This window comes from Selaginella moellendorffii, unplaced genomic scaffold, assembly GCF_000143415.4.
Source record: "Selaginella moellendorffii unplaced genomic scaffold, v1.0 SELMOscaffold_105, whole genome shotgun sequence".
Lineage (NCBI taxonomy): Eukaryota > Viridiplantae > Streptophyta > Lycopodiopsida > Selaginellales > Selaginellaceae > Selaginella > Selaginella moellendorffii.
Genome location: NW_003314366.1, coordinates 128991 through 151862, shown reverse-complemented (window position 1 = coordinate 151862; position 22872 = coordinate 128991). Strand labels below are relative to the sequence as shown.

Genomic DNA, 22872 nt, shown 5'->3' with positions numbered 1-22872 from the left:
GACATCGCCTCTCAACAAATGCAAAGCAGAAAAAGAATGTGAATGTCTGCCAGGTCTCATCATCCAGTGACAAAGTGAAGAGAAAAAGTATCTATCTATCTATCTCGGAAAAGCTTTGCTCTCTCCAACTTGCTCGCTAGAGGCCCTACACTACACTTCCATAGCAAAGCAACAAATAAACAAAGGAGAATGCGTCCTGTCCTCTCACATCTCATCTCGTCACCATCTCTCAAAGGTCCCTGTAGCTTCTCATGACGCAGTGGGCCAACAATCCAAGAATCGAAATGGATGCACTTAATAGAATAGACGAGCTATACAGAAAGTCAAGACTCCCAACCCAAGAAGCTCATGCGAGAAATGCTACGGTGGCTGGCGAGAGTCACTTGCCTCGTGAGCGTGAGTGAGCCGAATAAAAGAATGAATGTTGATAGCTTCCCATCCTCACCTTGGCTGCTCAAGTTTTACTCCGCTCCTTGACTTGTTTCACCTGGTGGTGGACATAAATACCACAGTCAGCACTCTCCTACGTAATAATGAAAGACACCATCGTACCTTTTGGCGAGCTTTCACCTGAGCAGATTCAAGGCACACGACGTACCCGATTAAAGATGGCACCAGCAGCAGTAGCAGCAACACGCCCCTGGCCCCTCCGGAAAGACAATAAATAAACCAAGATGGAGCCATGATCGTCAACTTCGTTGCATCTGTCCCGTGTGTGTCACCAGTAATCACCGCACGAACAGCTCGCGTCCATAGGACGGAAGTGGTGGACGCGGTTGCCTTCCCTGACGGATATGTCTCTCCCGGTCATCTTGCAGATGTGCTTGATCTCGCCGTGGCAGCACACGCACATCCGCAAGTTCTTGACGACGAACAGCGGCACACCCGGCGGCGAGCTTATCGCACCGAAAGCAATCGCCAGCTTCTCGTCGTGGTACCCCCGCACGTCATGCAGCGGCACGAACCCCGCCTCCTCCATCTCCTCGCTCCACTCACGCAGCTGAGCTCCGATCTTCTCGCCCAGCCGGTGCAGCCCAGCTCTCACTCCAAACTCGTGCACCACCCCGTTTACTTCGATGTAGCTCCGGCTCTGCTCCTTCTTCATCGCCCTCTCGCCCGCCAATTTTGCCAGGCTCTTCACCGCGTCCAGCATGCCGATGGCCGCGAACATGTTGGACAGCAGCACGTAAGGTGACGCGTTTTTCGGGTCGAGTCCGAGAACACGCCTCGCAGCTCGCAGGCCCCTCTCCACGTCCGAGTGAATCACGCACGATCCCAGCAGCGACATCCACAGCACCGAGTCGAGGCTGAACGGCTTGCTGCTGATGAAAGCCTCCACTTCTTCGAGCTGTCCACTGCGACCGAGAAGATCCACTAGGCAGCCGTAGTGCTCGCTCGTCGGGACGAGGCAGTGGCCGTAAACCATCGACCGGAAGTAGCTCACGGCTTTTGCGACCAGTCCGTTGTGGCTGCATCCGAAGAGCATGTTGAGTAGCGTCATCTCGTTGGGTTGAGCACCGTCGAGGTCCATCTCCTGTAGCAGCTCGTCACTCAGTGTCTCCTCTCCGTTCTGCGAGCTCGCTGCGAGGATTGTGTTCCACGTAACAATGTTCTTGAAGCTCAGGTAGTGGAACACTTCCAAGGCATAGTCGAGGCGGCCGCATTTCCCATACAAGTTGATGAGCGAAGTTCCGAGCACCACGTCGATTAGATGGCCGGTGACAATCACCCGCTCGAAGATAGCATGACCCTCTACCAGCGCTCCAATGCTGGAGCACGCATCGATGGTGCTCACGAAAGTCACCACGTTGGCCCTGACACCCTCGAGATCCATTTTCCTGAATAGAGCCAGAGCACTCCGCCCCTCGCCATTTCTTGTTAAAGCCGTGAGCATGGCTGTCCACGAGATGACGCTGCTGTGTGTCGTTACTCCCTTGTGGAAAACGTCCACGGCGTCACCCAAGCTTCCACACGCCGAGTACATGGTGATGAGTGCGCTGAGAACCGTGAGACTAGAGTCATAGCCGGCGTCGACGACGTGCTTGTGTATGTCCCTGCCTGCTGCTAGATGCTCCGCCAACGAGCATGACTCGAGCACGTTTACGAAGGTGATCTCATCGGGCTCGACGCCGGCAGCCTCCATGCTCACGTAAAGTTGGAGAGCCTCGTCTGTGTATCCCTCCTGTGCGTAACCAGCGATCATCACGTTCCAAGTCACCACATTCTTCCCGGGCATTCGGTCGAAAACTCTCCTCGCGTCCTCCAAACTCCCACACCTCGAGTACATGCTCACCAGCGCGGTGTTGACGACCACGTCGGGGCGGAGCTTGCTGAGGATGAAACACATGTGTGCTACGCGAGCATCCGAGTAGACGCCGTTGGTGGCACAGGCGCGGAAGAGGAGCGCGTAAGTCACCTGATTTGGCTGCAGGCCGCTGGGCTGGATGCGGTTAAACGTCGACACTGCGTCGACCGTGTAGCCGAGTTGGATGTATGCCGAGATCATGGCGTTGCAGCAGGCCAAGTCCTTGTTGCGAGCTTGATCAAACACCACCTCCGCATGAAAGATGTCGCCACACTTCGCATACATGTCGATCAGCGCAGTCACTAGGACGACGTCGTACGTGAGTTGACAAGTAGCGGCAGCTCTGGCGTGGATTTTCCGAGCCTCATCCCAGTTCCCGAGCTCGGACACGGCACCGATCACTGTCGCCAAAGTCACAGCATTCGGCCACACTCCCAAGAGGTCCATTTGGCGGAGAAGCTCGAGCACCGTTTTGTGATGCCCGTTCTGGGCATAAGCAGCGAGAAGAATCGTCCACGAGTAGACGTTGGGGTGGCGGATAGAACTGAAAACCAGCCGTGCATCCTTGACGCAGCCACACTTTCCATATGCTTCCACTACGCAGTTGAGCAGCAATCTATCCCCGGCGAAGCGCTTGCTGTGGGAGATGTGTGCCTGTATCGTCTTCAAGGCGGTGACGTCCCCAGACTGTTTCAACAGGGAAACGTAGGCGGCAGGATCGACAAAACCCGACTTTTGGTTTTGCTCTTCAAGGCTTGCCAGCTTCTGCTTCACATCTTCGTCCGAAAGAGTGGGAGGAGCAAGAGGAGCGTAGTCGTGTGCTTGAGGCTCTTCCACTACCGCAGCCCATAGATTGAACTCGCCACCGGTAAATGCTTTATCTTCGTGGAAGTGCCGCTGCTGCTGCTGCTGCCGAAGGAGCGATGGTCCGGAGAATCGGAACCGCTTCTTCAAGCCATGCATTGGCCATTCAAGCTATAGCTTGAAGAATGCCAAGCCGAAATAGCGGAAAACTCACGCATGGTAGAGCTTCGATCCACGAAGATATTGGAGCAGCTTGCGATCACATAGCCTACACACACAGTAGGATAGATGAGAAAGATAGAAAGGAAAGAAAACTCTACCACAAGATTTTGGCAGCCATGGATGTAAGGAAGAAATCCCAGAAATCGAGGCCTCAAGCTCAGGTTTTGCGCCGCGCCGCCTCTAACGCTGCGGCAAATGCGGCCTTGTCTTCCATGCTCGGCGGCTTCTCATTCGCCTTGACATAGCGGTGAACATCGTAAGTGGTCGCGACCAGGACGACGATCCTGTGCAATGCAGGTGCGCATCGATCATCGATTGGAAATGCGCGATCAAGGGAAAGAGAGCTCACCCGGCGGAGTAGAGTAGCACCTTGCGCAGCGGCGGAGAGGCCATGCCCTAGGTCGTCTAGAGAAATCCCTTTAATCTCTCTGCCTAGGGTTTTAGGGAATTATGGATGGAGCGAGGCGAGGGCGCTAGGTTGCGTCGCGATGTGGCCATGCCTAGAGCATTTCTACTCGGGAATTCAGCACGTACTAGCGCTGCTGTCGCGATGCTTCGAGCACAAGCGCGTGGAGAGGGAGGATTCCGAGTCGATTGCACGGGATACCAATTGTAAGTGCCGGCATTTGGCTCGATTCTTACGGGGGCTTCCATTCCAGTTAGCGTCAGCGAAGTGGAAGCGCTGTATGAGCTCTTCAAGAAGATAAGCTGCGGTGTGGTAGACGATGGTGTGATCAACAGGGTAAGAGGCTCTCTCTCAATTCTTCTTCGAGGTATCTGAGAATACTTCTCCAATCAGGAGGAATTCAAGCTTGCTCTATTCAAGAGCAGCAGGAAAGAAAGCATATTTGCAGATCGGGCAAGCAGAGGAAAGAACCACTGGACTGTGGACTGACTTACGTTTGCGTTCCAGGTGTTTGATCTTTTCAACGTCAAGAAGAACAATGTTCTCGATTTTGGAGAGTTTGCACGGGCTCTCTCTGTGTTCCATCCAAATGCTCCCATGCAAGACAAAGTCGCATGTAAGTTTGAGTTCGTCAAAGTCGCTGAGGTTCTCATGTAACACTCCGATAGTTGCGTTTCGTTTGTACGATTTTAAGCACCAAGGCTACATCGATCGGGGCGAGGTAAGTATTTCTATGGTTTCTCTTCTAGTCTGGAAACCATTCTTTGGTTTGCCTCGCAGGTGAAACGAATGGTAGTAGCGACGTTAGCGGAGTCCGGTATGAATCTATCGGACGAGGTCGTGGAGAACATAATAGATAAGGTAATGCCTCACGCTTCTTTGTCTCTGTAGAGCAGAAACTTTACATGCTCGACACTCATAGCGTTACCTGGCTTAAGCGTTGTAGACGTTCGAGGAAGCGGATACCAAAAGGGACGGCATGATTGACGAAGAGGAGTGGAGCAACCTTGTACAGAAGCACCCCTCTTTGCTCAAGAACATGAGCCTCCTCTACTTGAAGTAAGAATGATTTTCTCATGATCTCCCCTTCCAACGCAAGATGCCGCTTTGTTATGATCAGGGACATTACGACTACGTTTCCAAGTTTTGTATTCCATTCGCAAGTCGAAGATACATAGAAAGGATTCTAAGATAATTCTTTTCGATATGACATTAGATTGGGGTAAGTTTCCAGATTTGATATTCAATTCCTATAAACTTGAGATCGTGTTCTTCGGTGCAACTTTACTAAGAACGGATCATGTTTTTATTGGCAACTTTACAATCAGAGAATGTTTCTTTTGTCCTTATCACTTAGAACAAAGTTCATAGCTTCCAGATCTTGATATTCTTCCACCTGGATTCCATGTACTCGCTAGCGTTGGACTGTGCATACACTCCACACTTGAAGTAGTGCGTCTTGCGGCTCTCGTTCACTTCCCAGTGCTTGAGCTTTCCATCCAGATAGATGCTAAGCATCATATTGTCCGCGTCGTGGATAACATTGAGATGGATCCATCTGTTATAGACATCCGTCGCCAAGGTCGAGTGTGGCAAGTCGGCTCCACTTCGAACTAAATCTCCATGCCCGTCGAGCCGAACTTGGAGCGCAGTGGCAGCGCTCTTTCCCCCAAACACTTGCATCACACAGGCACCCTTTGTGCCCGAGGGAACGTAAAAGTCCCCTTCGAATTGCCAGACCCCGTCCAAGTACTCTGGTCTCTATGAAAAACAATGAGAGAATTCGAGAAGATCATGTCGACCAACTTACTAGAAACCGGAGCTCGGTTCTTGGCATCGTGTCACTATCAGAGCTGTGGGGCTTGTCCGAAGTGTAGACCCACAGTTTGTGGATGCCATTGCTGAAGCTGTAGCGATCAGAGACTTTGAGATCATACGGCTTCTGGATCACGTAGGAAACTGGCCGCTCGACAAAACCGGAAGTTGGATCGATGCCGAATGCCGAAGTGCTGAATTTAAGAGATAGGAGTAGCAAGGCAGCACAAGCAAACGCCATTGCAGCACGAAAGAAAACGATGAAACAACGAGACTACTTTGGAAAATACTGTGGAGTGTGATCGAACCTATACGTACTTGGACCTGTGATTTGTCGTTCCTGCGTGGGAGGGGATTGTCCAAAGAGTATAAACTCTGGAATATTTGGATTCGCGAGTGGAATCACTCTTTTTGCTTCGTTAACATTCCTAGAAAACTGCCAAGAGAGATTTAAGTACATCATAACTTACTTACAATCCTTGCGTGTTGGTTGGTTCTTGCGTGCCGAGTAAAAATCTGGCTTGTTAGAAAACGAGAAGAAACGATTAGTCGCCTCGGACGTCGCACAGCCGGAGATGTCTCTGAGTTCTCGTGTCCATGAGCCAGCCTTGGACTTGGTAGCCAGCACACACAAGCCGTCCTTCGTTGTTTCCCCATACGTGAAACGGCGAATTCATCTCCAAGAGATGTGCTTCTACTGCTCGCTTGACGGCGCTCTCGCCAGGAACTTTGCTGTGCTTTCCCCAGCCCGTCAGGATGCTGCCATGAAAACCAGGCCGGCCGAGGAGAGCTTAGATCTTGAATGACACGAAAGAAAGGACGCTGAAAGTTACCTCATATACTTTGGCAGCACCGATCGTCTCTGGCACAAAAACTTTCGGATGTAGAGCAACCACAAGTGAAGCATGGCCTGTGCCGAGCCAACCGACATGAAGTGCAAGTCGAGAAAAAACTGCTGCTCGGAATGCCACCATGCTTTGTCCCAAACATGCCGGTCCTTGGCTGCCTCTACGACTCTTTGAGCACTGTTCCTCTGAACAAAAGAAAAAAAAAAAAAAATGTGACTTTCAGGATTTAAATCCAAAGAAGAAACTCGCCTGCTCGAAGTGCCACAAGACATCTGTTAGTGCGTTGTAGAATGCCACGGCTGTGTTGTGTCCTAGCGTCGTTAGCTCGTTAAACAACGTCTCGGCGTCTCTCCACACTCGAATCCTAAAGCCCATGAGCAAGCCGTGTGTAACTCCATACACTCGACCGTCGAAAACTCTCATGGCCTCTAATAAACTGGATGCATCCTCCACCGATGCACAATGGCTGTATCATGCAAAAAAAAAAAAAAAAAAAAAGGAAAAATTGAATATTTTTTGTACGTATAAAAGAATTGAAGTACCTGCAAGCGTTGAGGATGGACGAAAACGTCACTACGTTGGGCTTGACACCGTTTTTTGCCATCTCCCGGAACACCCTCGCAGCAGCAAGCACGAGAGCTTGCTTCTGTTTGGGATCCACAAGAGACTGTTGATCGTCTTGCATCTACAAACACAATCAACACTGGGTTTTAAAAGCATCGTCACTCTTGGAAGAAGAAAAAATCGAAGTTTTGGAAAGTTTTTACGTACCATGAGGCACTGCCTTCCATAGGCATCCAGCAGCGAGTTGTAAGTAATAACATTGGGACGAATGCCATTGTCCGCCATCTCCTCGAGCAAAGCCAGAGCTTCGTCCGGCGATCCATTCTTACAGCAGCCATCGACGAGCGTGCTGTAGAGCACAACGTCGGGCTGGAGCCCGGCCTTCTTCACGTCCTGGAACAAAGCCATGGCGTCGCGGTGGAATCCATGCTTGCAATAGGCATCGATGAGCGCCGAGTACGTGAGAATGTTTGGAGAGGCCCCGCGCTGCTTCATCTCCTCGAGCAGCGACATGGCCTCGCGAAACTTGCCTTGCTTGCCGTAGGAATCGAGCAGCGCGTTGTAGGTGACGATGTCCTTGGCGAAGCCAGCCTCCTCCATCGCCCGCCGGATGCTGTGGGCCTCGTCAAAGTTGCCAAGACGAGCGTGGATGTCGACCATGGTGTTGTAGCAAATCCCGTCGGGCTCCACGTTTTGGTTGCGCATCTCTTGAAAGAGCGCGATGGCTTCGTGAGCGAGGCCGAGCTTGGCATATCCATCGATCATGGTGCTGTAAGTGATGACGCTGGGCTCGATGCCGGAGCTCTTGGCCATGGTCTCCATGAGCGCAGCGCCGAGATGCATCTGTCCACCGCGGCAGTACGTCGCGATGAGCGTGTTGTAAGTCACGTCGTCCCGAGCGATGCCGCGCTCCTCCATCTCCGCGAAGATCCGGTCGCATTCCTCCCAGCGATTGGCTCGCCCGGCGGCGGAGATGAGCGTGTTGAAAGTGATCCTGTCGGGGGACATTCCCTGCTCCAGCATCTCTCGAAAGATCCGGAGCGCTGTCGGGTAGTCGCCACCTTTGCTGCACGCGTCGATCACGGCGTTGTAGACGACGAGGTTGGGCTTGCAAACCACTTTCATGGCCTCGAAAATCTCCACCGCCTTGGCCAGCTTGCCGCTGCGGCCATAGGCGCAGATCAAGGACGAGTAGACGAACACGTTGTTGCCAAACCCAGCGCCGACTGCCCGATCGAAGATCAACTGCGCCCAATCGGACCGCCCAAGCCGCCCGAGCGAGCTGATGATCGTGCTCGTCACCTTGTCCCACTGGCTGCGGAGATTCTGCTGGAGGACCATCCAGTCGAAGCTCTTGACCACCTTCTCCCACTGCCCCGAGTGGCCGAGCTCGCGGACGATGAATGGGAGATCGTCGGGGCCGAGGAGATGCGCCGAGACTTGGTCCAGCAATGCAGGCATGAGCGATGGCGATGGCGACTTGATCATGTGTTTCACGGCGGAGGAGAGCACGGGCTTGATCGGCTTGCCTGGAGCGCTGCTAGGTCGGCCCAGATGCGAGAGCTTGGAGACGAGGCGGGTGGATTTGCGGCCGCAGAAATCCGTGCCCAGCGATGGCGGCCGAGCGGCGGCGGTAGAGGCGGCGGCGGCGGCGGCGGTGGCGGTCATGGCGGAGGCGCCCGCAGGGCATCGCCAGCTCGCGGCGGCATCAAGGCCAGCTCCAGAGATGGCGCTCGTCGCCCAGGGGGGGCTCTCGTGGCGCCCCCCGGCGAGCGAGAGGCGATTGCGGCGGCGCGGGGCGAATTCTTCGTGGGCGGCGCGGAGGATCTTACCGGCGGCCGGGGAGGAGCGGTCCAGTGGATGGGACGAGGACCAGGATCCGCGCGAGGAGGAGGGCTGAGGTCCATTGGGATTTGCCGCACTGCCCTGCGCAGTGCTCAGCGACGAAGAAGATGCTGACATCACCGCTAGCCCTAGTCCTACTCACGCCGCGATATTTCATTTCAAGGCGTATCTTCTGCCACGTGGACTTTGGCTTACCCGCCACGTCAGAATTAAAGTTTAGGGCTTGCCACGTCGGCTTCTTCGTCTAGGGTTTATGGCGAGATCGAGAGCCAAGTACCGGAAGAACAGGCCCAAAGTGCGCGTTCGAGTGCCAAAGAAGCCCAAGAAGCCGCAAGCGCAGGATGTTGCCATCCCCGGCTCGCAAGAAATGTGAGTTTTGTTTTCTTCCAGCCTTGGGATCGAAGGATCGATTGCTTTGATTCGCAGACTTAAGCTCGATGAGAAGACCGTGACGGCGAGCTACAAATCGGCGGGCATTCTTGCCGATCCAAATCGTCTCCAGTCTCACGACTTGCCACTGACCGATGCTGTGATGGAATCGCTCGAGACCGACGGTGAGGGCCTCTTCCAAAGAGAAGAAAAATTTGATTTTGAGAGCTTCTTTTATAGATGTTCGCTCTGCCCTTGGCAAGAAACGAAGGGATGGGAAGAATGCTGGCTTGCAGCGCCTCACAAAGATGCAGAGAGTCCATATCGCGCGGCTCATCAAACAGTATGGGAACGACTTCGAGGTGAGATCGAACGAACAACTTTGGATCGATCACTTAGCATTTCTCTCTCTTTCTCTTAATCGCAGGCAATGGCGAGAGACACAAAGCTCAACACCATGCAGCATTCTCAAGGAGTTCTTAGGAAGCTCTGTGCAAGGTTTCACGCGTACCATCAGCTATGAACTCCAAGACAATAGTTTTTTCCCCATGAACCAAGAAGAAATGGAACAACTTAACTTAGTACACGCCAGGGAGTACCTTGTAAGGAACTTCTCGGCAATACAGGTCCCAGAATTTTTTGTACCTTGGATAAGAAAAAATGTGTGAGAGCGTGAACGAAATGAAGTGCGAGATCTTACTTCGTCCGGCATCTTTGATCGTCGCGGACGGCTCGGTCCAGGAGCAAAATTGTGAGAAAAACAACATAAAAGTATGGAAGGAACTGAAAATCCAAAAACCTCGAGGTTAGTCTTGCATGGCATATATGATCAGAAAACGTTCTTACGTGTTCGAAGAGAGCAGGCACAGACCAAAAGAAGGCCGCGGATATTTCCGGGACGTAGTGGAAGTGGCGTGCGAGCCCCCACCTGCAAATTCAAAGTTAAAATTTCGATTCTTCATAGAGTGTCATGCTTACCAGCCGGAAGTTAAAAGCAAGCTCTTCTTTGTCTCTCCCTTTTCGGTCACGTAAGTGGCCTCGATCTACAAAATCCACCGAGCTAATAAGCTACCCGATAGATTTGTTATTTTGTTTCAAAGTGTACCTTGCCTGGTGCTTTCCCCCATATTGTACATTTTCCGTTGGTGCTTCGGAAATGCTGGCGTTGGCGATCACAGTCGTAGTTTATATAGATACAGGCAAGGCCTGCAACCAAAATGGCCAGAGCAAGCTAGATAGCAAACAAAACAGCGTGAGTGCCTTTGAGCAGTCCATAAAACACATATACGATACCTGTGTACCAAGCTCATTGGGATGACGAACGAGATACAAAGCTGGAGAAGTATAAACTGATGGAACCCAGACGAGACACCCCCAGCATATGTAAAACCCAGCTACAGCATACAATCGTGTATAGCGCGTTAGTTCTTGGATCGCAAAAAGTTCCTATCGAAGTGAACTATCATACCGCGATCGTGTGCGATGTCCATGGTGCACCAGTAACCCGATTCCCACCAGAAAAACTTTGTGATGTACACCAGCATGAGGCACGTACTGACGAGCATTGAGTCCGAGACTTTGCCATATAACTCATGCTGCTTGATGCAGTACGTGATGGCCAAAACAGCCCACGACATCATCCCAAAGCGACAGTTTGTGAACGTCTTGATGTCAAACGAGCTTCCGATTCGGGGATACAGTTCCATACCCTGTGCAAAGCGTGTCAACAAGATAAGATAAGTAGCATTGGCGATTTGTTTACCCAGTAAAAGTCTGCTATGAAGTTTCCGGTTGATCCAGAGTCAGACGACGAAGGTGCAACGTGACCCTGCACAGAATTGCGTCAAAGTTCGTATGGTCAGTCGCACAGACTTGCCTTGCCTTGATATAGAGAAGAACACAAAAAACTATGCTGCCAAAAATGAGAGTAGAAAAGATCTCTCCGAGGTGATCGTAGACAAGAGCTGGATTGAACCATCCAAATCTAAACAAAGAGCTCACTCAGAGTCTGGAAAAACGAGGAAGAAATCTATGCACGACATACCTCCACATTGCCGTGTATACCAGCAAAGTCGTCACATACGCCGCCATGCCATTGGCCTGCCAAGGTTTTCACAATGTCCTCAAGATCTTTGTTCTAGTAGAGAGAGAGCGTACCTTGTAGACTGGACGATTTCCAGATGGAGACACGGGCCCTATAAACTTCTTGCCAGGCAATGCCAGCAGCAAAAACGCTTCAAACAATCCAAACGCTGCGATGATCTTGCATGCTGTGAGCGTCGGCCTCGGCCAGATCTCCACGAGCGCCTGAAATCCCTTGGCCTGCGCGAGATCCCAGAAGCTCGACACAGCGCCATGCCCGTGCACCAGCGTGTACCATCTGATCCAGAGCGAGGATTTCATGGCCGCGAATCAATGCGAAGGGAATACTCACAGAACGATCACAAAAGGCGGGCAGAAGAGAAGCAATCCGAGCATCGAGACGTAAGTTACGGACGCCGAATGCCCCGCGACTGTGCCAAACGATGAGGCCTTGGCGCCGCCAGCGCCGCCGCCCTTGATCTTCCTGGCATCCTTTCCTCCGATCGATGACGCCATAGATCCTAGCGCTAAACGAGAATAAGAAAAAACCTCAAGCACATAACATGGATCCACAGCCGTCAAATTCGAAAAAGAAAAAGTATGTCCGAACACAAAATCTCGACCGTCCGATGGCCGAGCTCTGGACCGTCCGATCGGGGAGCCTTCGTCTACCTCTGGATGTAGCCTTCATCGTATTGATCCTCCTCGCCATGGATGTCGATCTCGTCCAGGAGAGCTCCATGAGACGATTTTCTCCTCCCAGGAGCGAGGAGCGATGTCTCCATCGCATCGTCGCCAGCGCTACTTCGCCTACTGCTACGCCTGCTATCGATTAAGCTGGAGTTCCTGCTCTCCACGGGGCTTCTAATGTGGAGAATGGAGCCCATGGATGGCTGCCTGTTGGGAAGCGGCGGTAGCGCGGCCTTGAACAAAGCTGCCTCGAAGGAATGAGGCTGCTGCTGCGGCTGCTGTGGATCGTTGGGAAAGTTTCCAAAGCCCGAGAGTGACGACTGTGGAGAGGGACGAGCTTGAGTCTTCCTCCTTCCGGCCTCGCCACTCAAAGAGCCACCTTGACTAATGAAGGACGCGCGAGAGAAGGCGGCGCTGCCGAAAGAGGCGCCGCCAAGGCCAAGAGTGGAGGCCGAGGCTGGATCGATTGTTCCAGCTCCAAACATCTTGCTGTGCCTGCGAAGCGTGTCCATCTCTTGGCCTGTGGGAACGAACGTCCGTGCTCGGTATCTCATTGGAGCCTCTTGGCTTCCATCGCTGTAGAGCACGTAGTCGTGATAAGTTGGAGCAAACTGCAAGACAAGAGCTTTGCCTTTCGATGAGAAAACAAGACCTTGAGAATTTTTACCTGATGGAGTGTGTCGTGGACAACGTCGTTCAAGCTGAGAGCATGGCTGAGACTGGCCCAAAAACTTAAGTTCCCGGAGCCTCCGACGTTGGCTTCGGCGTACTGCTTGTATGGAAACGCGTAGACGTGCCCCATTGCCGCTATCAGCATCTCAAAGCACACCAAGAAGTTCTGGACGATCTCGGCCTCGTCTGCAGTTTTTATATATCCCATCTTCGCGACAATATAAACTCCCACTCCCTACGCAAATCGAGGAACATCACAACAATGAAACGAGAAGGGAAGGATTAAGTACCTGCCAGTACGTGAGAAAGACCACCGATTTGATGATGATAAACTTTGGGAGAGCTTTGTAAGGCCTCAAGAGATCAGCACAGGCAACGTAGAACAAAACGAGCACGTACAGCGCAACCGAGTAGGAAACGGTGTAGATGAGCGTGATGTAGAGATAGCCCGACGTGACGCTGAAGTTTCCATCGTCGTAGAGATCGAGCGCATAAAGGATGAAGGTGGCGGCGACCAGCAGCGGCTTGATGATCACGAACTGGATACCACCTTGCTTGCACCTCCGGATAAACACCCTGCAAAGCAATCACAAGCGCACTCATCAGCAAAGGAAACAACTTGTTCTTGTTTTTCTTTTGCGGTGCTGATCCTTACAGTGTTTGAGTCGTCCGAATTTGAGGAGAAGGCCAAGCACGAACCCGTCAAGGGGGATAGGATCCATGCAGCAAGTCATGAGATGCCACGACGGCTTGAGCATTCGTCCCTGCAAGCTCTGGACGACAGAGCCAGGCCCGCCAACCCAAGCAAGGCACAAAGAAAGAAAATTATAGATGACAAAGGCCTCGTATCTGCATAAGAGAAACACCACCAAGAACAAAGAAGGAAAAATTTCCTATTCAGTCTCGCAAAAAAGAAGAATTTTTACCCACATTTGACACACAGAATCGAAGTAGACAGCGTACTCTTGATATAAAATGCATAGAAAGGACATCAACGCGAAGATCTGGCAGCCGGGAATTTGTCGAGATTTGGAGGCAAATTGGGAAGGAGCCACTTACTGGGACCATGAAGACGATTCGCACAGTGTAGCGCTGGAATGTAGGCTCCGTGTAGTTGAAAAAATGCATCACGATGTGCCATAGCGCCATAAAAATCGCGGAGAAAGAAAAGAATCCCGCCAAGCCCAGCACGGCAGATGATGCCATCCGCCAGGAACCCTAGCCCCTTCTTGCACAAGTAGCCGTTGGATCCTTTTTGGATCGGACGGTCCGCGGAGATACGTTTTCATGTTAAGTTACTGGGAGAAAAAAATCACTAGAGAGCGAAAGCTCTTCAAAGCTTTCAGTCTCTCCTCAATTTCATCTGGTTATACAGCAAAAACTGGATCATCACGACTCCGTTTGTCAAAACCCCGAGAATACTACCAACGATCACTGAAAAAAAACCAAGAAAACTTTGATGAGCGAAAATCGATCGGACAACCGAGCGAGGCTTACTGCTTGTTGGAGCACTCTCTTGAATGCTTGTGAACAGACGAACTGTGGCAAAACAAAAACAAAAGCAATGGCTCAAAGCAAATAAAAGAGTGACTACTTACCGAAACACCCAGCAAAGCTCATGAAATTGGTAAGAAAGCTAAGCTGGCCGGTGCTCTTGTTCTGGAACAAAACCAGTAGAGTTGAGAGAAGTCATCTTAGAAGCTGCAAACCTTGTGATTCTCGAAAATTTGCGGCAATCGCGAGCAAAAGAAGATGAGATGCTGGCAAGCCTGAAAAACAAAAAGAGTTTCTGAGATGGTCTTTTGCTGTAGAACTTCTTACGTAAAGGGCCTCGAACATATTCGCATCCAGCTTTCCTGCCAACAGCATCGGAGCAATTGCACAGTATCTGTTTTTTTTATCGTTAAAGTTAGAACTTAGAACTGCGAAGGAAGAAAGGCATCTCGAAAAGGATACAATGCTGATTTTGCCCAGACGTTAAGTCCACGATTTGGAGAGTATTGGTACAAAAGTGCCACCAAGACAATCGCTGAAGAAAACCATTCGATGTGAGTGAAAAATAAAATCTCTTCCACGGTCACTTACTTTGAATGAGAAGAAACACTAGTTCTCCATAGGCCGAGAAGGCCAAGCCTTTGAAGAGGCAATACGCGAGAGCGATGGTAAATCCCACCACTTCCAACTCAAAGGATGGAATGCTCAGCCCCTGGATGCTCTTGTTCTTCATAATCACGTGAATCTGAGGAGTTCCAATCCATCGGATAGTCAATGCAATCGAGCTAGCTCGAATCGAAGAGATGGATTTTAGTTCATACGCTACCTGTGGAACCTTGACGATCGTGGAAGCAAGGATGATGCAGTAGCCCAGGACCTTGGAGAGGAGCGGGAGAATGCACTCCTTGGCGGGCAATTGGGCGCTGCCGAGCGCATTGAGCGCGCAGCCAAAATCCATGCCTGCGAATTCGAGCTCCATCGGAAGATCAAGCGCCCAGCCCCAGCTCCATCGCCCTAAAAAGAAGATCTACAAGCAACGCTTGACCTGACGATACACGTGGCGTCTCGAGAATGGCGGAGGTTTTCTCATGGCATTAATACATTGTCGGCATTTTTTGCTATGTACGGCCTCGTATATACTATATAAAGCCAGAGGGTACGGTAGTGGCCCCCCACTTAGTTTCATTCTTTCATTCTAGAGCCTCCCTCCTCCCCTCCATGGCGGGAGCGGCAGCGAGCTCTTCGTGGCTTATCGCTTGGCCGGATAGGTCATCGGGCGCATCCTTTCCCGATTCTTCGTGCAGCTCCAGCGGCGTCTCCACGGCATTCGTATTGGCGGCGAGAGAAGGATTTCTAGGGTGCTGCTCCACGTCGCAAGAGGTTTCTCTGTGTCGTGGCAGGATTTCCTCGAGCAGGAGGAGGAATTTCAAGTCTGGTGCTGTCACCGCCGCCGCGGCTGCTGCTACTGCTGCCAGCGTTGCTGCGGCTGTGGCTGTGGAGGAGCTCCCAAAATCTTCTTCATCAGGTAACTATGGCCGTGGTGCATTGGATTGTAAAGCTGGGATTTCCTTGCTCGACCAGAGGTTCCGGTGGAGAATTTGGTGATTATCGGGTCTGGTCCCGCGGGATACACTGCTGCGATCTATGCGGCTCGCGCGAATTTGAAGCCCCTTGTGTTTGAGGGATATCAGGCTGGAGGAGTTCCTGGCGGCCAGCTAATGACGACCACAGAGGTGGAGAATTTTCCTGGATTTCCCGAAGGCATCTCAGGACCAGACTTGATGGACCGGTAAGTATCAACTTTTCTATTCTTTGTTTTTCACAAGCTTTTTCCGGACGTAGGATGCGGAAACAAGCTGAAAGATGGGGAGCAGAACTAAGAACCGAAGACGTGGAAGTGGTGGACGTTTCGATCAGACCATTCACTGTGAGGAGTAGCGAGCGTGAAGTAAGTACGTTGACCAATGTGTTCTTTTCAAGTTGGTGCTCGGGAACTGACGGATGGAAAACTCCCAATCCAGGTGAAATGCCATACGCTCATCATCGCTACCGGCGCAGTGGCAAAGCGGCTTGGACTGCCTAGGGAGCATGAATTTTGGAGTAGAGGAATCAGTGCCTGCGCTATATGCGATGGTGCCTCTCCGATTTTCAAGGCACAGGAGCTTGCAGTGGTCGGAGGTGGGGATACTGCAACCGAAGAGGCTCTATACCTTACGAAATATGCCCGGCATGTGCATTTGCTAGTACGAAGAGACCAGTTGCGGGCATCGAAAGCAATGCAGGATAGGTAGGACTTTTGCTCAGTAGAGCGCCTTTGCACTTCACGAGTTCTCTTTCTTTTTTTCTGTTGTGTGGTGAAGCATGCTAGTCTCGTCTTTGTGGCTGACAATCCCGACTAACTCAGTTCGTTTTCTTGTTCGCAGGGCGTTCAACAATCCAAACATCACGGTGCACTTCAACACGCGAGTTCTAGATGTTGTTCCTAATGACAAGGGACAAATGGCGGGTGTTTTGCTAGAGGACTCGTCCAGTGGCATTCGGAAGACCTTGCAAGTAAAAGGCCTCTTCTATGGTATCGGACATCAGCCAAACAGTCATCTTCTAGCAGGACAAGTGGAGCTGGATGAAGCTGGTTACGTTGTCACAACGGGAAGTGGAGGCGAGACGTCAGTCGAGGGAGTGTTTGCGGCTGGTGACTTACAGGCAAGATAAGCTCTTCTATTCTTCGTTCTTTTTTTCACGTTTTGGTCTTGACACAACAGGATCACGAGTGGAGACAAGCAGTTACTGCTGCAGGCTCTGGCTGCATGGCCGCATTGGCTGCTGAGCGCTATCTAGTCCGAACTAACCTTCTTATCGAATTCCATCAGGTAAGTAACCTTTCTCTATTGTTTGTCTAAGTTTTACGTCCGACCTGTGCCATTTTGCAGCCAAAACAAGAAGAAACTAAGAAGGAGCTCACAAGCGAGGATGTCGAGATGGGATTCGATATCACTGCGACCAAGCACAAAGGCCAGGTACACTGTTTTTACTCTGTGCTTGTTAGCAATCTAAATTACGATCTTGTGTGACAGTATGCATTGCGGAAGCTGTACCACGAAAGCCCTCGTCTCATTGCTGTTCTCTACACATCACCAACGTGTGGCCCTTGCAGAACACTAAAGCCAATCTTCAACAAAGTAAGCTTAGATATATTCATCGTGATCATTGCTCATATGGTCCACAGGTGGTAGACGAGTTCAACAAAGAGGTCCATCTTGTCGAGATTGATATCGAAGAGGATCCCGAGATTGCCGAAGCAGGTGGAGTGATGGGCACGCCGTGCATCCAATTCTTCAAGAACAAAGAGAAACTCACGTAAGTTTCACAGCCTCCTTGCAAAGTAAACAGCGTCTTTTTTTCTGTGTTGATTCAGGGAATTCGCAGGAGTGAAGATGAAGAAGGATTATAGAGAGTTTATAACGTCAAACAAGTAAGTAGCTCATATTTTTCGTGGATCGATTTTGTTCCATCCACTGAGCCAAATTCTCTATCGGGGTTGTTTTATATAAGCGAATAATCATTCACAACAACTAAAAGATACCATGTTTGAAACAAGCATATACCACGTTAGAGCGAGCTTTGAATCGCTGGAGGAGCTCGAGTACTTAGGGCCCGATGTAGCGGCTGACAAAGAAGAGGAATCCATAGGTGACGAGCATGGCCGCCCATCCGCCCAGCGTGACCCGGAGCGCCGCCTTGCCCATGGCGGCTCCGCCCAGCCGCGCGCCCAGCGCCCCGAACGCCGCCAGCGCCGCCGTGGACGACACCAGCAGCGCCGTGAGGCGGTACTTGTAAGTCCCCACAAACGCGCCCGCCAGCAGCGGCACCGCGCCGCCCACCGAGAAGGCCAGCGCCGACGCCGTGGCGGCCTGCATTGGATTGGACAGGCCGTCCAGATCGATCCCCAGCTCGTCCCGCGCGTGAGCTTTGAGCGCTCCATCGGCGTGGCTCGACAGCTCCTCCGCGACTTGCTTGGCCAGGTAGTAGCTCAGCCCGCGGCTCACGTAGATCTGCGCCAGCTCTTCCAGCTCTCTCTCCGGCCCGGCCATGTGTTCTTGCTTCTCCTTCTCCAGATCGGCCAGCTCGGTGTCGCGCTGCGAGTAGACCGACACGAACTCGCCGATCGCCATGCTGCAAGCTCCCGCGATGAGCCCCGCGATGCCCGAGAGGAGCGATGCTTTAACGTCGTACTTCACTGCGCTCACGCCAACCATGATGGAGGCGACGGAGATGAGGCCATCGTTTGCTCCTAGCACCATTGCTCGCAGCCATGGCGAGCGCTGCGAGTAGTGAGTGTCGTGGCCGTCTTCCTCCTGGCGTAGTGGATCGCCCGAGCTCGAGTGGAGCAGGATTGGAAGCCCCGGAACTCCCCCGCCTCCTCCTCCTGGAACTCCTGGAGCTGCCGCTACTGCCGCTACTGCCGCTAGTGCTTGGTGGTGGGAGAGTGACGAGAGTGAGAGTGTGTGAGACTGGGAGGCGTGAGACTGTGGCGTGGGAGGCTGCGAGTCGAGCGTGCAAAGTGAGAGGTGATGCTCTGCTGCTGCTACCATCGCCATCCCCGTGGTGGTGGTGGTGGTGGAATGATGATCTCCTCCTCTAACCATCTTTCTTCTCTTTCACAGAGCTTGGAGCTATAGCAAAGCGATGGATTTGGAGGAGCAAAGCGTCGTCGTGCGAGGGCATGAGGAACTGGAAAGGCTGCTGCACAAGATAAATACCATGTCGGTAAGTGTCTAGAGTCACTGTCTTTGCATTCCCCGCTTACTTCTCTCTTTGGTCCCGCAGAGCAGTGGAGAAGGATGGCGTGACGAGGAGAAGGGGAGCAAGGAGAAGAATAATGGAGTAAAAAAGCTCCAAGGTGGTGGTGCTGCTGGTGGTGGTCACGCTCGCAATCGTAACGACGACATTGTCAGCAAAATTCTGTGCTCTCAGATGCTGCTTGTGGTGATGCTGCTGCCCGATGCTCGATGCTCGCTGCTGTGCGTGTTTCTTTTCGAGGATTGCCGGCGGTCAAGCAGCAGTTGGGAAAAGTAAGTTGGCATTCTCTTTGTGTGGGTGTACTAATGTTCTCCAGATTCTTGCTTGCACTACCCGTTCACAGTTGGAAAACACCTCCGCGGCAGGAATCAATGGAGGCTTGCGTCTCGGGAATCCAAAATCATTTGCGAGAGGAACAGGTGGGAGAACAGGACAGCGGCCTCTCATACAGAGGAGAAGAACAGGGAAGTTTTTGGAGCAAGAGTAAAAAAACAGGGAAGAAAGAAGGAAGAAGCGCCGATCTTCCTTGACAAAGGGAGAGAAGGAAGAACAAGGAAGGAAGAAAATTTGGGAACGCAAGGAAGAAAGCGTAACGGATCACGGTAAAGGTCCGACGGTCAAGACGCGGCCAAGTCGGCGGGCGGACGTTGTAGTTGGAAACCAACGATCCAGATTGGAAGCCGGTTGGTAAGAGGCGTTAAGCGGACGAGAAAGAATCAAGGGACACCCCCTCCACTACACACTATTGGGATAAGAAGATTAGTCCAAGGAAGAACGCATCAATCCACCAAAACTTTATAAACAAGAAAAAAATAAGCTCGGTTGAGTGGGAAGAGGCATCAAATCTTCGCATAAATCGAGAGTGTGGGAGGAGATATGATAGGAAGAAGCTCAAGGTAAGCTTTTTATTGTCTCTCTCTTCTTTGCTCTTGTTCTTCAATCAGCTGAGTTCTGCAGGGCTCCATCACTCTGGACGCGGTGAATACTTTTGAGCTGAGCCATCTTGGAGTCTCGGAGTGGCTGCTGCTCGTGATGGTGATGGTGATGGTGCTGGTGCTGGCCTCCTCGATTTCCAACTCGCAGAGCGGTGCTCGAGGTGGAAGCGCTGCTGCTCCTCTTGCTCGAGGACGCGTTGTGGTGAGGAGAGTGCCTGGAGCTCCCGGCGGCGAATGATCTCGCCACAGCGTCCCTGTTGGAGATGCCTCCCTTGATGGGCTGCTTGTTGAGGAAGATGAGATTTGGAGCGAGGCCAGTGACGAATCTCTTGAGCTGTTCTTCGCCAACATTAACGACCACTGGATTTCCAACCAGGTTGATGGCCACGAGGGACGTGTAAGCCGCGGCAATCTGGCCCAAGGATTTTGTGGAGGCGAGGCGGTTGAAGCTGAGGTCCAGGCACGAGAGCTTCGTCAGCCTGTGGAGGCCTTCCACTTCGTTGATCTTGTTGCAAGCCAGGTAAAGCTCGCGTATGGAGGTACAGTTTGCCAGTCCTGGAAGATCAAGGTGAGAAGAGGTCAGAAGCTCCAAGCTAACTAACGAGTTACCTTGTCCGATTCGCAGGATCCTGTTGTACGAGAGGTTTAACGAGCGTAGCTTGGTGAGCTCCCGGAGTCCTTCGATGACACTGATTTTGTTCCTCGAGAGGTCGAGAGAATGTAAACCTTTTGGAAGAACTCCTGGAGTGATCCTCACTGCACAGAAACTTAGCGAGCTAGCGATTGCGAGGTGAGTTTCGAGCTTACCGATAGCGTTGCCCGAGAGCTTGAGTGTTTTCAAATGAGAGAAGGTGGACAGGCACGGTATGAGAGTGAGGCCGATGCCACTGAAATGAGCCACTGTTGTCGAGTGGAAATCCAGTGAGCGAGCCACCGAGTTTGCGAGCTCTACGTCCCTGCTGCTGTGGTTGCTGCTGCGAGCAGCGTGACTCGTCGTCGGCGTCTCTCCAACCGGGAGCTCGATCAATGGCTCGGTTGACGATGCGTCGATGCTCTTCACCCATTCTTCCACTCGGTCCTGCGTAGTGAACTTCGTGGTGGTGTTGGAGTGGAAGTCACTGGATTGGAGAACGACTCTTGTTCTCTGTTGATCATCTTCTTCGTCGCCAAACTGATCATCTTCGTTGTGATCGTCGTCGCCAGGCTGCTTACGTTCCTCTGGAAGAGCAAGAGCAAGATTGGCTCTAGCATCGTCAGTCGCGTCGTTGATGTTGATGGCGATGGCGTTGGTGTTGGTGGCATCAACAGCCTCCTCCGACGTAGCAGAGCTCTCGGTAAAGTCGCGTCCATACAGTCCCGGATCACTGAAAACGTCGCCAACTTCTAGAGCCACTTGTTCTTCGTGTGCCGCGTGTTCGAAGCAACTTTGCGTGTCCCCTTGGATCGCCTGGAGCTCTACGTCCGGGGACGTGATTGCTGGCGCAGCTTGCGACGCTGGAGTCGTGGAAACAGTGAAAGACTCGTCACCTTCTGGAAGTTCGAGCTGAAAGAACAAAACAGGGAAGAATGAGCGAAGCAAAGCTCTGGACTTTTCGTACCTTTATCTTGTTCGCCTTGCGGCTAAAAACTGGCAAGCAAAAGACCTTCCCCATGATCGATCGAAGATGAAGCTATGAAAACTACAAAGAAACTAAGGGAAAAAAAAAAAAAAAGGGAACTACGAAGAACCTCGCCGAAAAGGCTACATTTGAGTTGCGACTTGAGTGCCTGCCACCAGTTGGATGCTATTAGCCGTAATCCACAGAGACTCCCTGGACCATGCGACACGCCCTCCAAATCTGCGACTCGCTCGCTCCCTTGTTACACGCCGCCACCGCCACCACCAAAGATGGTTGCTCGAGAAGTCTCGCTTCTCGCTCCCACAAGAGCTGTGGCGTGGAGCTCCGAGACGCTGGGACTAGAAAAGTGGCCAGAGTGAAGGGATTGATGGGCTTTTGCTGTGAGAAAGAAGATCTATCTGTCTAAGCAATGACCCAATGGCGGCGATCCCTTTCTAGTCTCACCACAAGGAAGAACCAACCGGAGCCAGAGAGAAAAAAGAAAAGTCCGATGCGCTGTGTAGCACCGCTTCCTCCAACCCTACAGCCCACCGTCGTGCTTCTTGGGTCCTACGCGCTTATAAAAATGGAGGGCAAAATTTTTTTTTCTTCCTCTTCTCCTTTCTTTGTTTCTCTTGCATCACTGGAATCTGTGACTCCAAGCGTTTTTGCTTTCCTTTGTTGGGTGGTGCCTCTCTTGTCCCTTTCTCTATAACTGCCTTTGGCCACCACTTATTTTGCTTTGGATCAAATCCCGGGAATGGTGAATCGAAGGACGCGTCGAGAGCTCTAAATTCTCTTGGGGGGCATCTCTTCTCGGAAAAGCTTGTTTCTTCCAGCAGCCTCTAGAAAAAGAAAAAATGATCTACGTGTAGAAACTAGCCTACCTGATGAGATGGAGAAAGCACTTACAAGTGTGTCCGGTGGAGCAAACCTTTACTTGGAGGATCCATCATTCAGTCCACTCGCAGGACTAAGGTCCACTCTCGCCTGAGACTCAGCCGCGTGGTGAAGCTCGTGTCTCGGGAGACAAAACACAGTGCTTACCCCGTGCTGCTCCCATTGCCAAATCGAGAAAACGATACGTCAGTCTCATGCTCACACATGAAAGATCGATAGATCATAAGATTGGCCGTATGGATTCAGAAAGAGGGAAATTCATCCTTGTGACGTGTAACTTCCATGGGATAACAATAGACTTTGCGTCGTTCTCTCGTTGGATTTGACCAACATTTTAGAAAGCAAGTAATCAATATGTAACCTGATGATAAGCGACTTTGTATTATATATGTTGAATTTGCATGGGAGAACTCCACAGGGGTGGAGACTTCCGGTTATGAGAGAAAAGTTGAAAAAATGAAGAGGGAAATGGAATGTGAATTTCTCTTTCCACAAGCTCAAATGCCCTCCATTCTACTCAAGG

At 51.6% G+C, this 22872-nt stretch overlaps 11 protein-coding genes across 12 annotated transcripts; 4 read left to right on the top strand and 7 right to left on the bottom strand.

Annotated features, from left to right (window-relative positions):
* Nucleotides 1–271: 271 nt before the first annotated feature.
* Nucleotides 272–8951, bottom strand: LOC9647630. Its single transcript, XM_024663963.1, has 13 exons — nucleotides 7172–8951; nucleotides 6943–7085; nucleotides 6650–6866; nucleotides 6386–6585; nucleotides 6101–6311; nucleotides 5843–5988; nucleotides 5548–5746; nucleotides 5134–5498; nucleotides 4232–4311; nucleotides 3866–4039; nucleotides 3507–3763; nucleotides 553–3280; nucleotides 272–487 (listed from the first exon to the last, which is right to left on the bottom strand). The coding sequence occupies exons 1-12, from the start codon at nucleotides 8924–8926 to the stop codon at nucleotides 719–721; spliced, it is 6309 nt and encodes a 2102-aa protein (XP_024519731.1). The 5' UTR covers nucleotides 8927–8951; the 3' UTR covers nucleotides 272–487; nucleotides 553–718.
* LOC9647632 (calcineurin B-like protein 2) lies at nucleotides 3767–4999 on the top strand. 2 transcript variants are annotated; one of them, XM_002990155.2, is made up of 8 exons: nucleotides 3767–3943; nucleotides 3991–4073; nucleotides 4131–4190; nucleotides 4245–4353; nucleotides 4406–4458; nucleotides 4518–4598; nucleotides 4684–4796; nucleotides 4858–4999. In XM_002990155.2, the coding sequence occupies exons 1-8, from the start codon at nucleotides 3820–3822 to the stop codon at nucleotides 4913–4915; spliced, it is 681 nt and encodes a 226-aa protein (XP_002990201.1). In that variant the 5' UTR covers nucleotides 3767–3819; the 3' UTR covers nucleotides 4916–4999. The 2 variants fall into 2 exon arrangements, 1 of the variants encoding a protein (XP_002990201.1); XR_002990927.1 differs by having other exon boundaries at nucleotides 3790–3943; nucleotides 4676–4796.
* On the bottom strand, nucleotides 5021–6100 carry LOC9647631 (citrate-binding protein). Its single transcript, XM_002990112.2, has 2 exons — nucleotides 5548–6100; nucleotides 5021–5498 (listed from the first exon to the last, which is right to left on the bottom strand). Exons 1-2 carry the CDS (start codon nucleotides 5791–5793, stop codon nucleotides 5103–5105), a joined length of 642 nt encoding a protein of 213 aa, XP_002990158.2. The 5' UTR covers nucleotides 5794–6100; the 3' UTR covers nucleotides 5021–5102.
* Nucleotides 8952–9035: 84 nt separating the features above from the next.
* On the top strand, nucleotides 9036–9882 carry LOC112342309 (nucleolar protein 16-like). The gene is made up of 4 exons (XM_024663930.1): nucleotides 9036–9178; nucleotides 9236–9363; nucleotides 9419–9540; nucleotides 9606–9882. The coding sequence occupies exons 1-4, from the start codon at nucleotides 9063–9065 to the stop codon at nucleotides 9699–9701; spliced, it is 462 nt and encodes a 153-aa protein (XP_024519698.1). The 5' UTR covers nucleotides 9036–9062; the 3' UTR covers nucleotides 9702–9882.
* Nucleotides 9699–11823, bottom strand: LOC9647629 (7-dehydrocholesterol reductase). The gene is made up of 12 exons (XM_024663925.1): nucleotides 11613–11823; nucleotides 11336–11558; nucleotides 11223–11278; nucleotides 11060–11162; nucleotides 10941–11006; nucleotides 10647–10887; nucleotides 10472–10572; nucleotides 10284–10409; nucleotides 10157–10221; nucleotides 10025–10106; nucleotides 9879–9961; nucleotides 9699–9823 (listed from the first exon to the last, which is right to left on the bottom strand). The coding sequence occupies exons 1-12, from the start codon at nucleotides 11774–11776 to the stop codon at nucleotides 9757–9759; spliced, it is 1377 nt and encodes a 458-aa protein (XP_024519693.1). The 5' UTR covers nucleotides 11777–11823; the 3' UTR covers nucleotides 9699–9756.
* A 1-nt stretch (nucleotide 11824) lies between these two features.
* Nucleotides 11825–13840, bottom strand: LOC9647628 (transmembrane protein 184B). Its single transcript, XM_002990109.2, has 6 exons — nucleotides 13682–13840; nucleotides 13553–13626; nucleotides 13322–13471; nucleotides 12913–13198; nucleotides 12618–12857; nucleotides 11825–12561 (listed from the first exon to the last, which is right to left on the bottom strand). Exons 1-6 carry the CDS (start codon nucleotides 13826–13828, stop codon nucleotides 11929–11931), a joined length of 1530 nt encoding a protein of 509 aa, XP_002990155.2. The 5' UTR covers nucleotides 13829–13840; the 3' UTR covers nucleotides 11825–11928.
* A 49-nt stretch (nucleotides 13841–13889) lies between these two features.
* Nucleotides 13890–15170, bottom strand: LOC9647974 (mannose-P-dolichol utilization defect 1 protein homolog 2). Its single transcript, XM_002990108.2, has 8 exons — nucleotides 14943–15170; nucleotides 14708–14861; nucleotides 14579–14651; nucleotides 14444–14510; nucleotides 14332–14391; nucleotides 14221–14281; nucleotides 14120–14161; nucleotides 13890–14056 (listed from the first exon to the last, which is right to left on the bottom strand). Exons 1-8 carry the CDS (start codon nucleotides 15093–15095, stop codon nucleotides 13965–13967), a joined length of 702 nt encoding a protein of 233 aa, XP_002990154.1. The 5' UTR covers nucleotides 15096–15170; the 3' UTR covers nucleotides 13890–13964.
* A 139-nt stretch (nucleotides 15171–15309) lies between these two features.
* Nucleotides 15310–17696, top strand: LOC9647627 (thioredoxin reductase NTRC). The gene is made up of 10 exons (XM_024663920.1): nucleotides 15310–15641; nucleotides 15698–15905; nucleotides 15959–16064; nucleotides 16138–16403; nucleotides 16540–16819; nucleotides 16879–16986; nucleotides 17047–17133; nucleotides 17191–17295; nucleotides 17343–17473; nucleotides 17532–17696. Exons 1-10 carry the CDS (start codon nucleotides 15335–15337, stop codon nucleotides 17590–17592), a joined length of 1659 nt encoding a protein of 552 aa, XP_024519688.1. The 5' UTR covers nucleotides 15310–15334; the 3' UTR covers nucleotides 17593–17696.
* Nucleotides 17633–18844, bottom strand: LOC9647673 (vacuolar iron transporter homolog 2). The gene has a single exon (XM_024663924.1). The coding sequence runs from the start codon at nucleotides 18760–18762 to the stop codon at nucleotides 17764–17766; it is 999 nt and encodes a 332-aa protein (XP_024519692.1). The 5' UTR covers nucleotides 18763–18844; the 3' UTR covers nucleotides 17633–17763.
* LOC9647626 lies at nucleotides 18791–19886 on the top strand. The gene is made up of 3 exons (XM_024663929.1): nucleotides 18791–18883; nucleotides 18944–19188; nucleotides 19260–19886. The coding sequence occupies exons 1-3, from the start codon at nucleotides 18803–18805 to the stop codon at nucleotides 19444–19446; spliced, it is 513 nt and encodes a 170-aa protein (XP_024519697.1). The 5' UTR covers nucleotides 18791–18802; the 3' UTR covers nucleotides 19447–19886.
* On the bottom strand, nucleotides 19689–22035 carry LOC9647625. Its single transcript, XM_002990106.2, has 4 exons — nucleotides 21450–22035; nucleotides 20659–21394; nucleotides 20461–20607; nucleotides 19689–20406 (listed from the first exon to the last, which is right to left on the bottom strand). The coding sequence occupies exons 1-4, from the start codon at nucleotides 21501–21503 to the stop codon at nucleotides 19853–19855; spliced, it is 1491 nt and encodes a 496-aa protein (XP_002990152.1). The 5' UTR covers nucleotides 21504–22035; the 3' UTR covers nucleotides 19689–19852.
* Between the last annotated feature and the right edge of the window lie 837 nt (nucleotides 22036–22872).

Coding starts and splice junctions, on each gene's coding strand:
- LOC9647673 (XM_024663924.1), bottom strand. CDS start 18,762: ATGGTTAGAGGAGGAGATCATCATTCCACCACCACCACCACCACGGGG.
- LOC9647632 (XM_002990155.2), top strand. CDS start 3,820: ATGTGGCCATGCCTAGAGCATTTCTACTCGGGAATTCAGCACGTACTA. Junction 3,944..3,990: donor GATTGCACGGGATACCAATT/GTAAGTGCCGGC, acceptor CTTCCATTCCAG/TTAGCGTCAGCGAAGTGGAA. Junction 4,354..4,405: donor CATGCAAGACAAAGTCGCAT/GTAAGTTTGAGT, acceptor ACACTCCGATAG/TTGCGTTTCGTTTGTACGAT.
- LOC9647630 (XM_024663963.1), bottom strand. CDS start 8,926: ATGTCAGCATCTTCTTCGTCGCTGAGCACTGCGCAGGGCAGTGCGGCA. Junction 4,040..4,231: donor CAAACACCTGGAACGCAAAC/GTAAGTCAGTCC, acceptor ACCACACCGCAG/CTTATCTTCTTGAAGAGCTC. Junction 3,281..3,506: donor TTGCCGCAGCGTTAGAGGCG/GCGCGGCGCAAA, acceptor TTCAAGCTATAG/CTTGAATGGCCAATGCATGG.
- LOC9647627 (XM_024663920.1), top strand. CDS start 15,335: ATGGCGGGAGCGGCAGCGAGCTCTTCGTGGCTTATCGCTTGGCCGGAT. Junction 15,906..15,958: donor GGACCAGACTTGATGGACCG/GTAAGTATCAAC, acceptor TTCCGGACGTAG/GATGCGGAAACAAGCTGAAA. Junction 17,296..17,342: donor TAAAGCCAATCTTCAACAAA/GTAAGCTTAGAT, acceptor TATGGTCCACAG/GTGGTAGACGAGTTCAACAA.
- LOC112342309 (XM_024663930.1), top strand. CDS start 9,063: ATGGCGAGATCGAGAGCCAAGTACCGGAAGAACAGGCCCAAAGTGCGC. Junction 9,179..9,235: donor ATCCCCGGCTCGCAAGAAAT/GTGAGTTTTGTT, acceptor TTTGATTCGCAG/ACTTAAGCTCGATGAGAAGA. Junction 9,364..9,418: donor GGAATCGCTCGAGACCGACG/GTGAGGGCCTCT, acceptor CTTCTTTTATAG/ATGTTCGCTCTGCCCTTGGC.
- LOC9647629 (XM_024663925.1), bottom strand. CDS start 11,776: ATGGCGTCATCGATCGGAGGAAAGGATGCCAGGAAGATCAAGGGCGGC. Junction 11,007..11,059: donor GTGTTCTTCTCTATATCAAG/GCAAGGCAAGTC, acceptor AATTCTGTGCAG/GGTCACGTTGCACCTTCGTC. Junction 10,107..10,156: donor TTGCTTTTAACTTCCGGCTG/GTAAGCATGACA, acceptor TTGAATTTGCAG/GTGGGGGCTCGCACGCCACT.
- LOC9647625 (XM_002990106.2), bottom strand. CDS start 21,503: ATGGGGAAGGTCTTTTGCTTGCCAGTTTTTAGCCGCAAGGCGAACAAG. Junction 21,395..21,449: donor GCAAGGCGAACAAGATAAAG/GTACGAAAAGTC, acceptor TTGTTCTTTCAG/CTCGAACTTCCAGAAGGTGA. Junction 20,407..20,460: donor GATCCTGCGAATCGGACAAG/GTAACTCGTTAG, acceptor TTGATCTTCCAG/GACTGGCAAACTGTACCTCC.
- LOC9647974 (XM_002990108.2), bottom strand. CDS start 15,095: ATGGAGCTCGAATTCGCAGGCATGGATTTTGGCTGCGCGCTCAATGCG. Junction 14,862..14,942: donor CGATCGTCAAGGTTCCACAG/GTAGCGTATGAA, acceptor GGAACTCCTCAG/ATTCACGTGATTATGAAGAA. Junction 14,511..14,578: donor GTCTGGGCAAAATCAGCATT/GTATCCTTTTCG, acceptor TAAAAAAAACAG/ATACTGTGCAATTGCTCCGA.
- LOC9647628 (XM_002990109.2), bottom strand. CDS start 13,828: ATGGCATCATCTGCCGTGCTGGGCTTGGCGGGATTCTTTTCTTTCTCC. Junction 13,627..13,681: donor GAATCGTCTTCATGGTCCCA/GTAAGTGGCTCC, acceptor CCCGGCTGCCAG/ATCTTCGCGTTGATGTCCTT. Junction 12,858..12,912: donor TCTTTCTCACGTACTGGCAG/GTACTTAATCCT, acceptor CGATTTGCGTAG/GGAGTGGGAGTTTATATTGT.
- LOC9647626 (XM_024663929.1), top strand. CDS start 18,803: ATGGATTTGGAGGAGCAAAGCGTCGTCGTGCGAGGGCATGAGGAACTG. Junction 18,884..18,943: donor ACAAGATAAATACCATGTCG/GTAAGTGTCTAG, acceptor TTGGTCCCGCAG/AGCAGTGGAGAAGGATGGCG. Junction 19,189..19,259: donor TCAAGCAGCAGTTGGGAAAA/GTAAGTTGGCAT, acceptor ACCCGTTCACAG/TTGGAAAACACCTCCGCGGC.
- LOC9647631 (XM_002990112.2), bottom strand. CDS start 5,793: ATGGCGTTTGCTTGTGCTGCCTTGCTACTCCTATCTCTTAAATTCAGC. Junction 5,499..5,547: donor GAACCGAGCTCCGGTTTCTA/GTAAGTTGGTCG, acceptor TGTTTTTCATAG/AGACCAGAGTACTTGGACGG.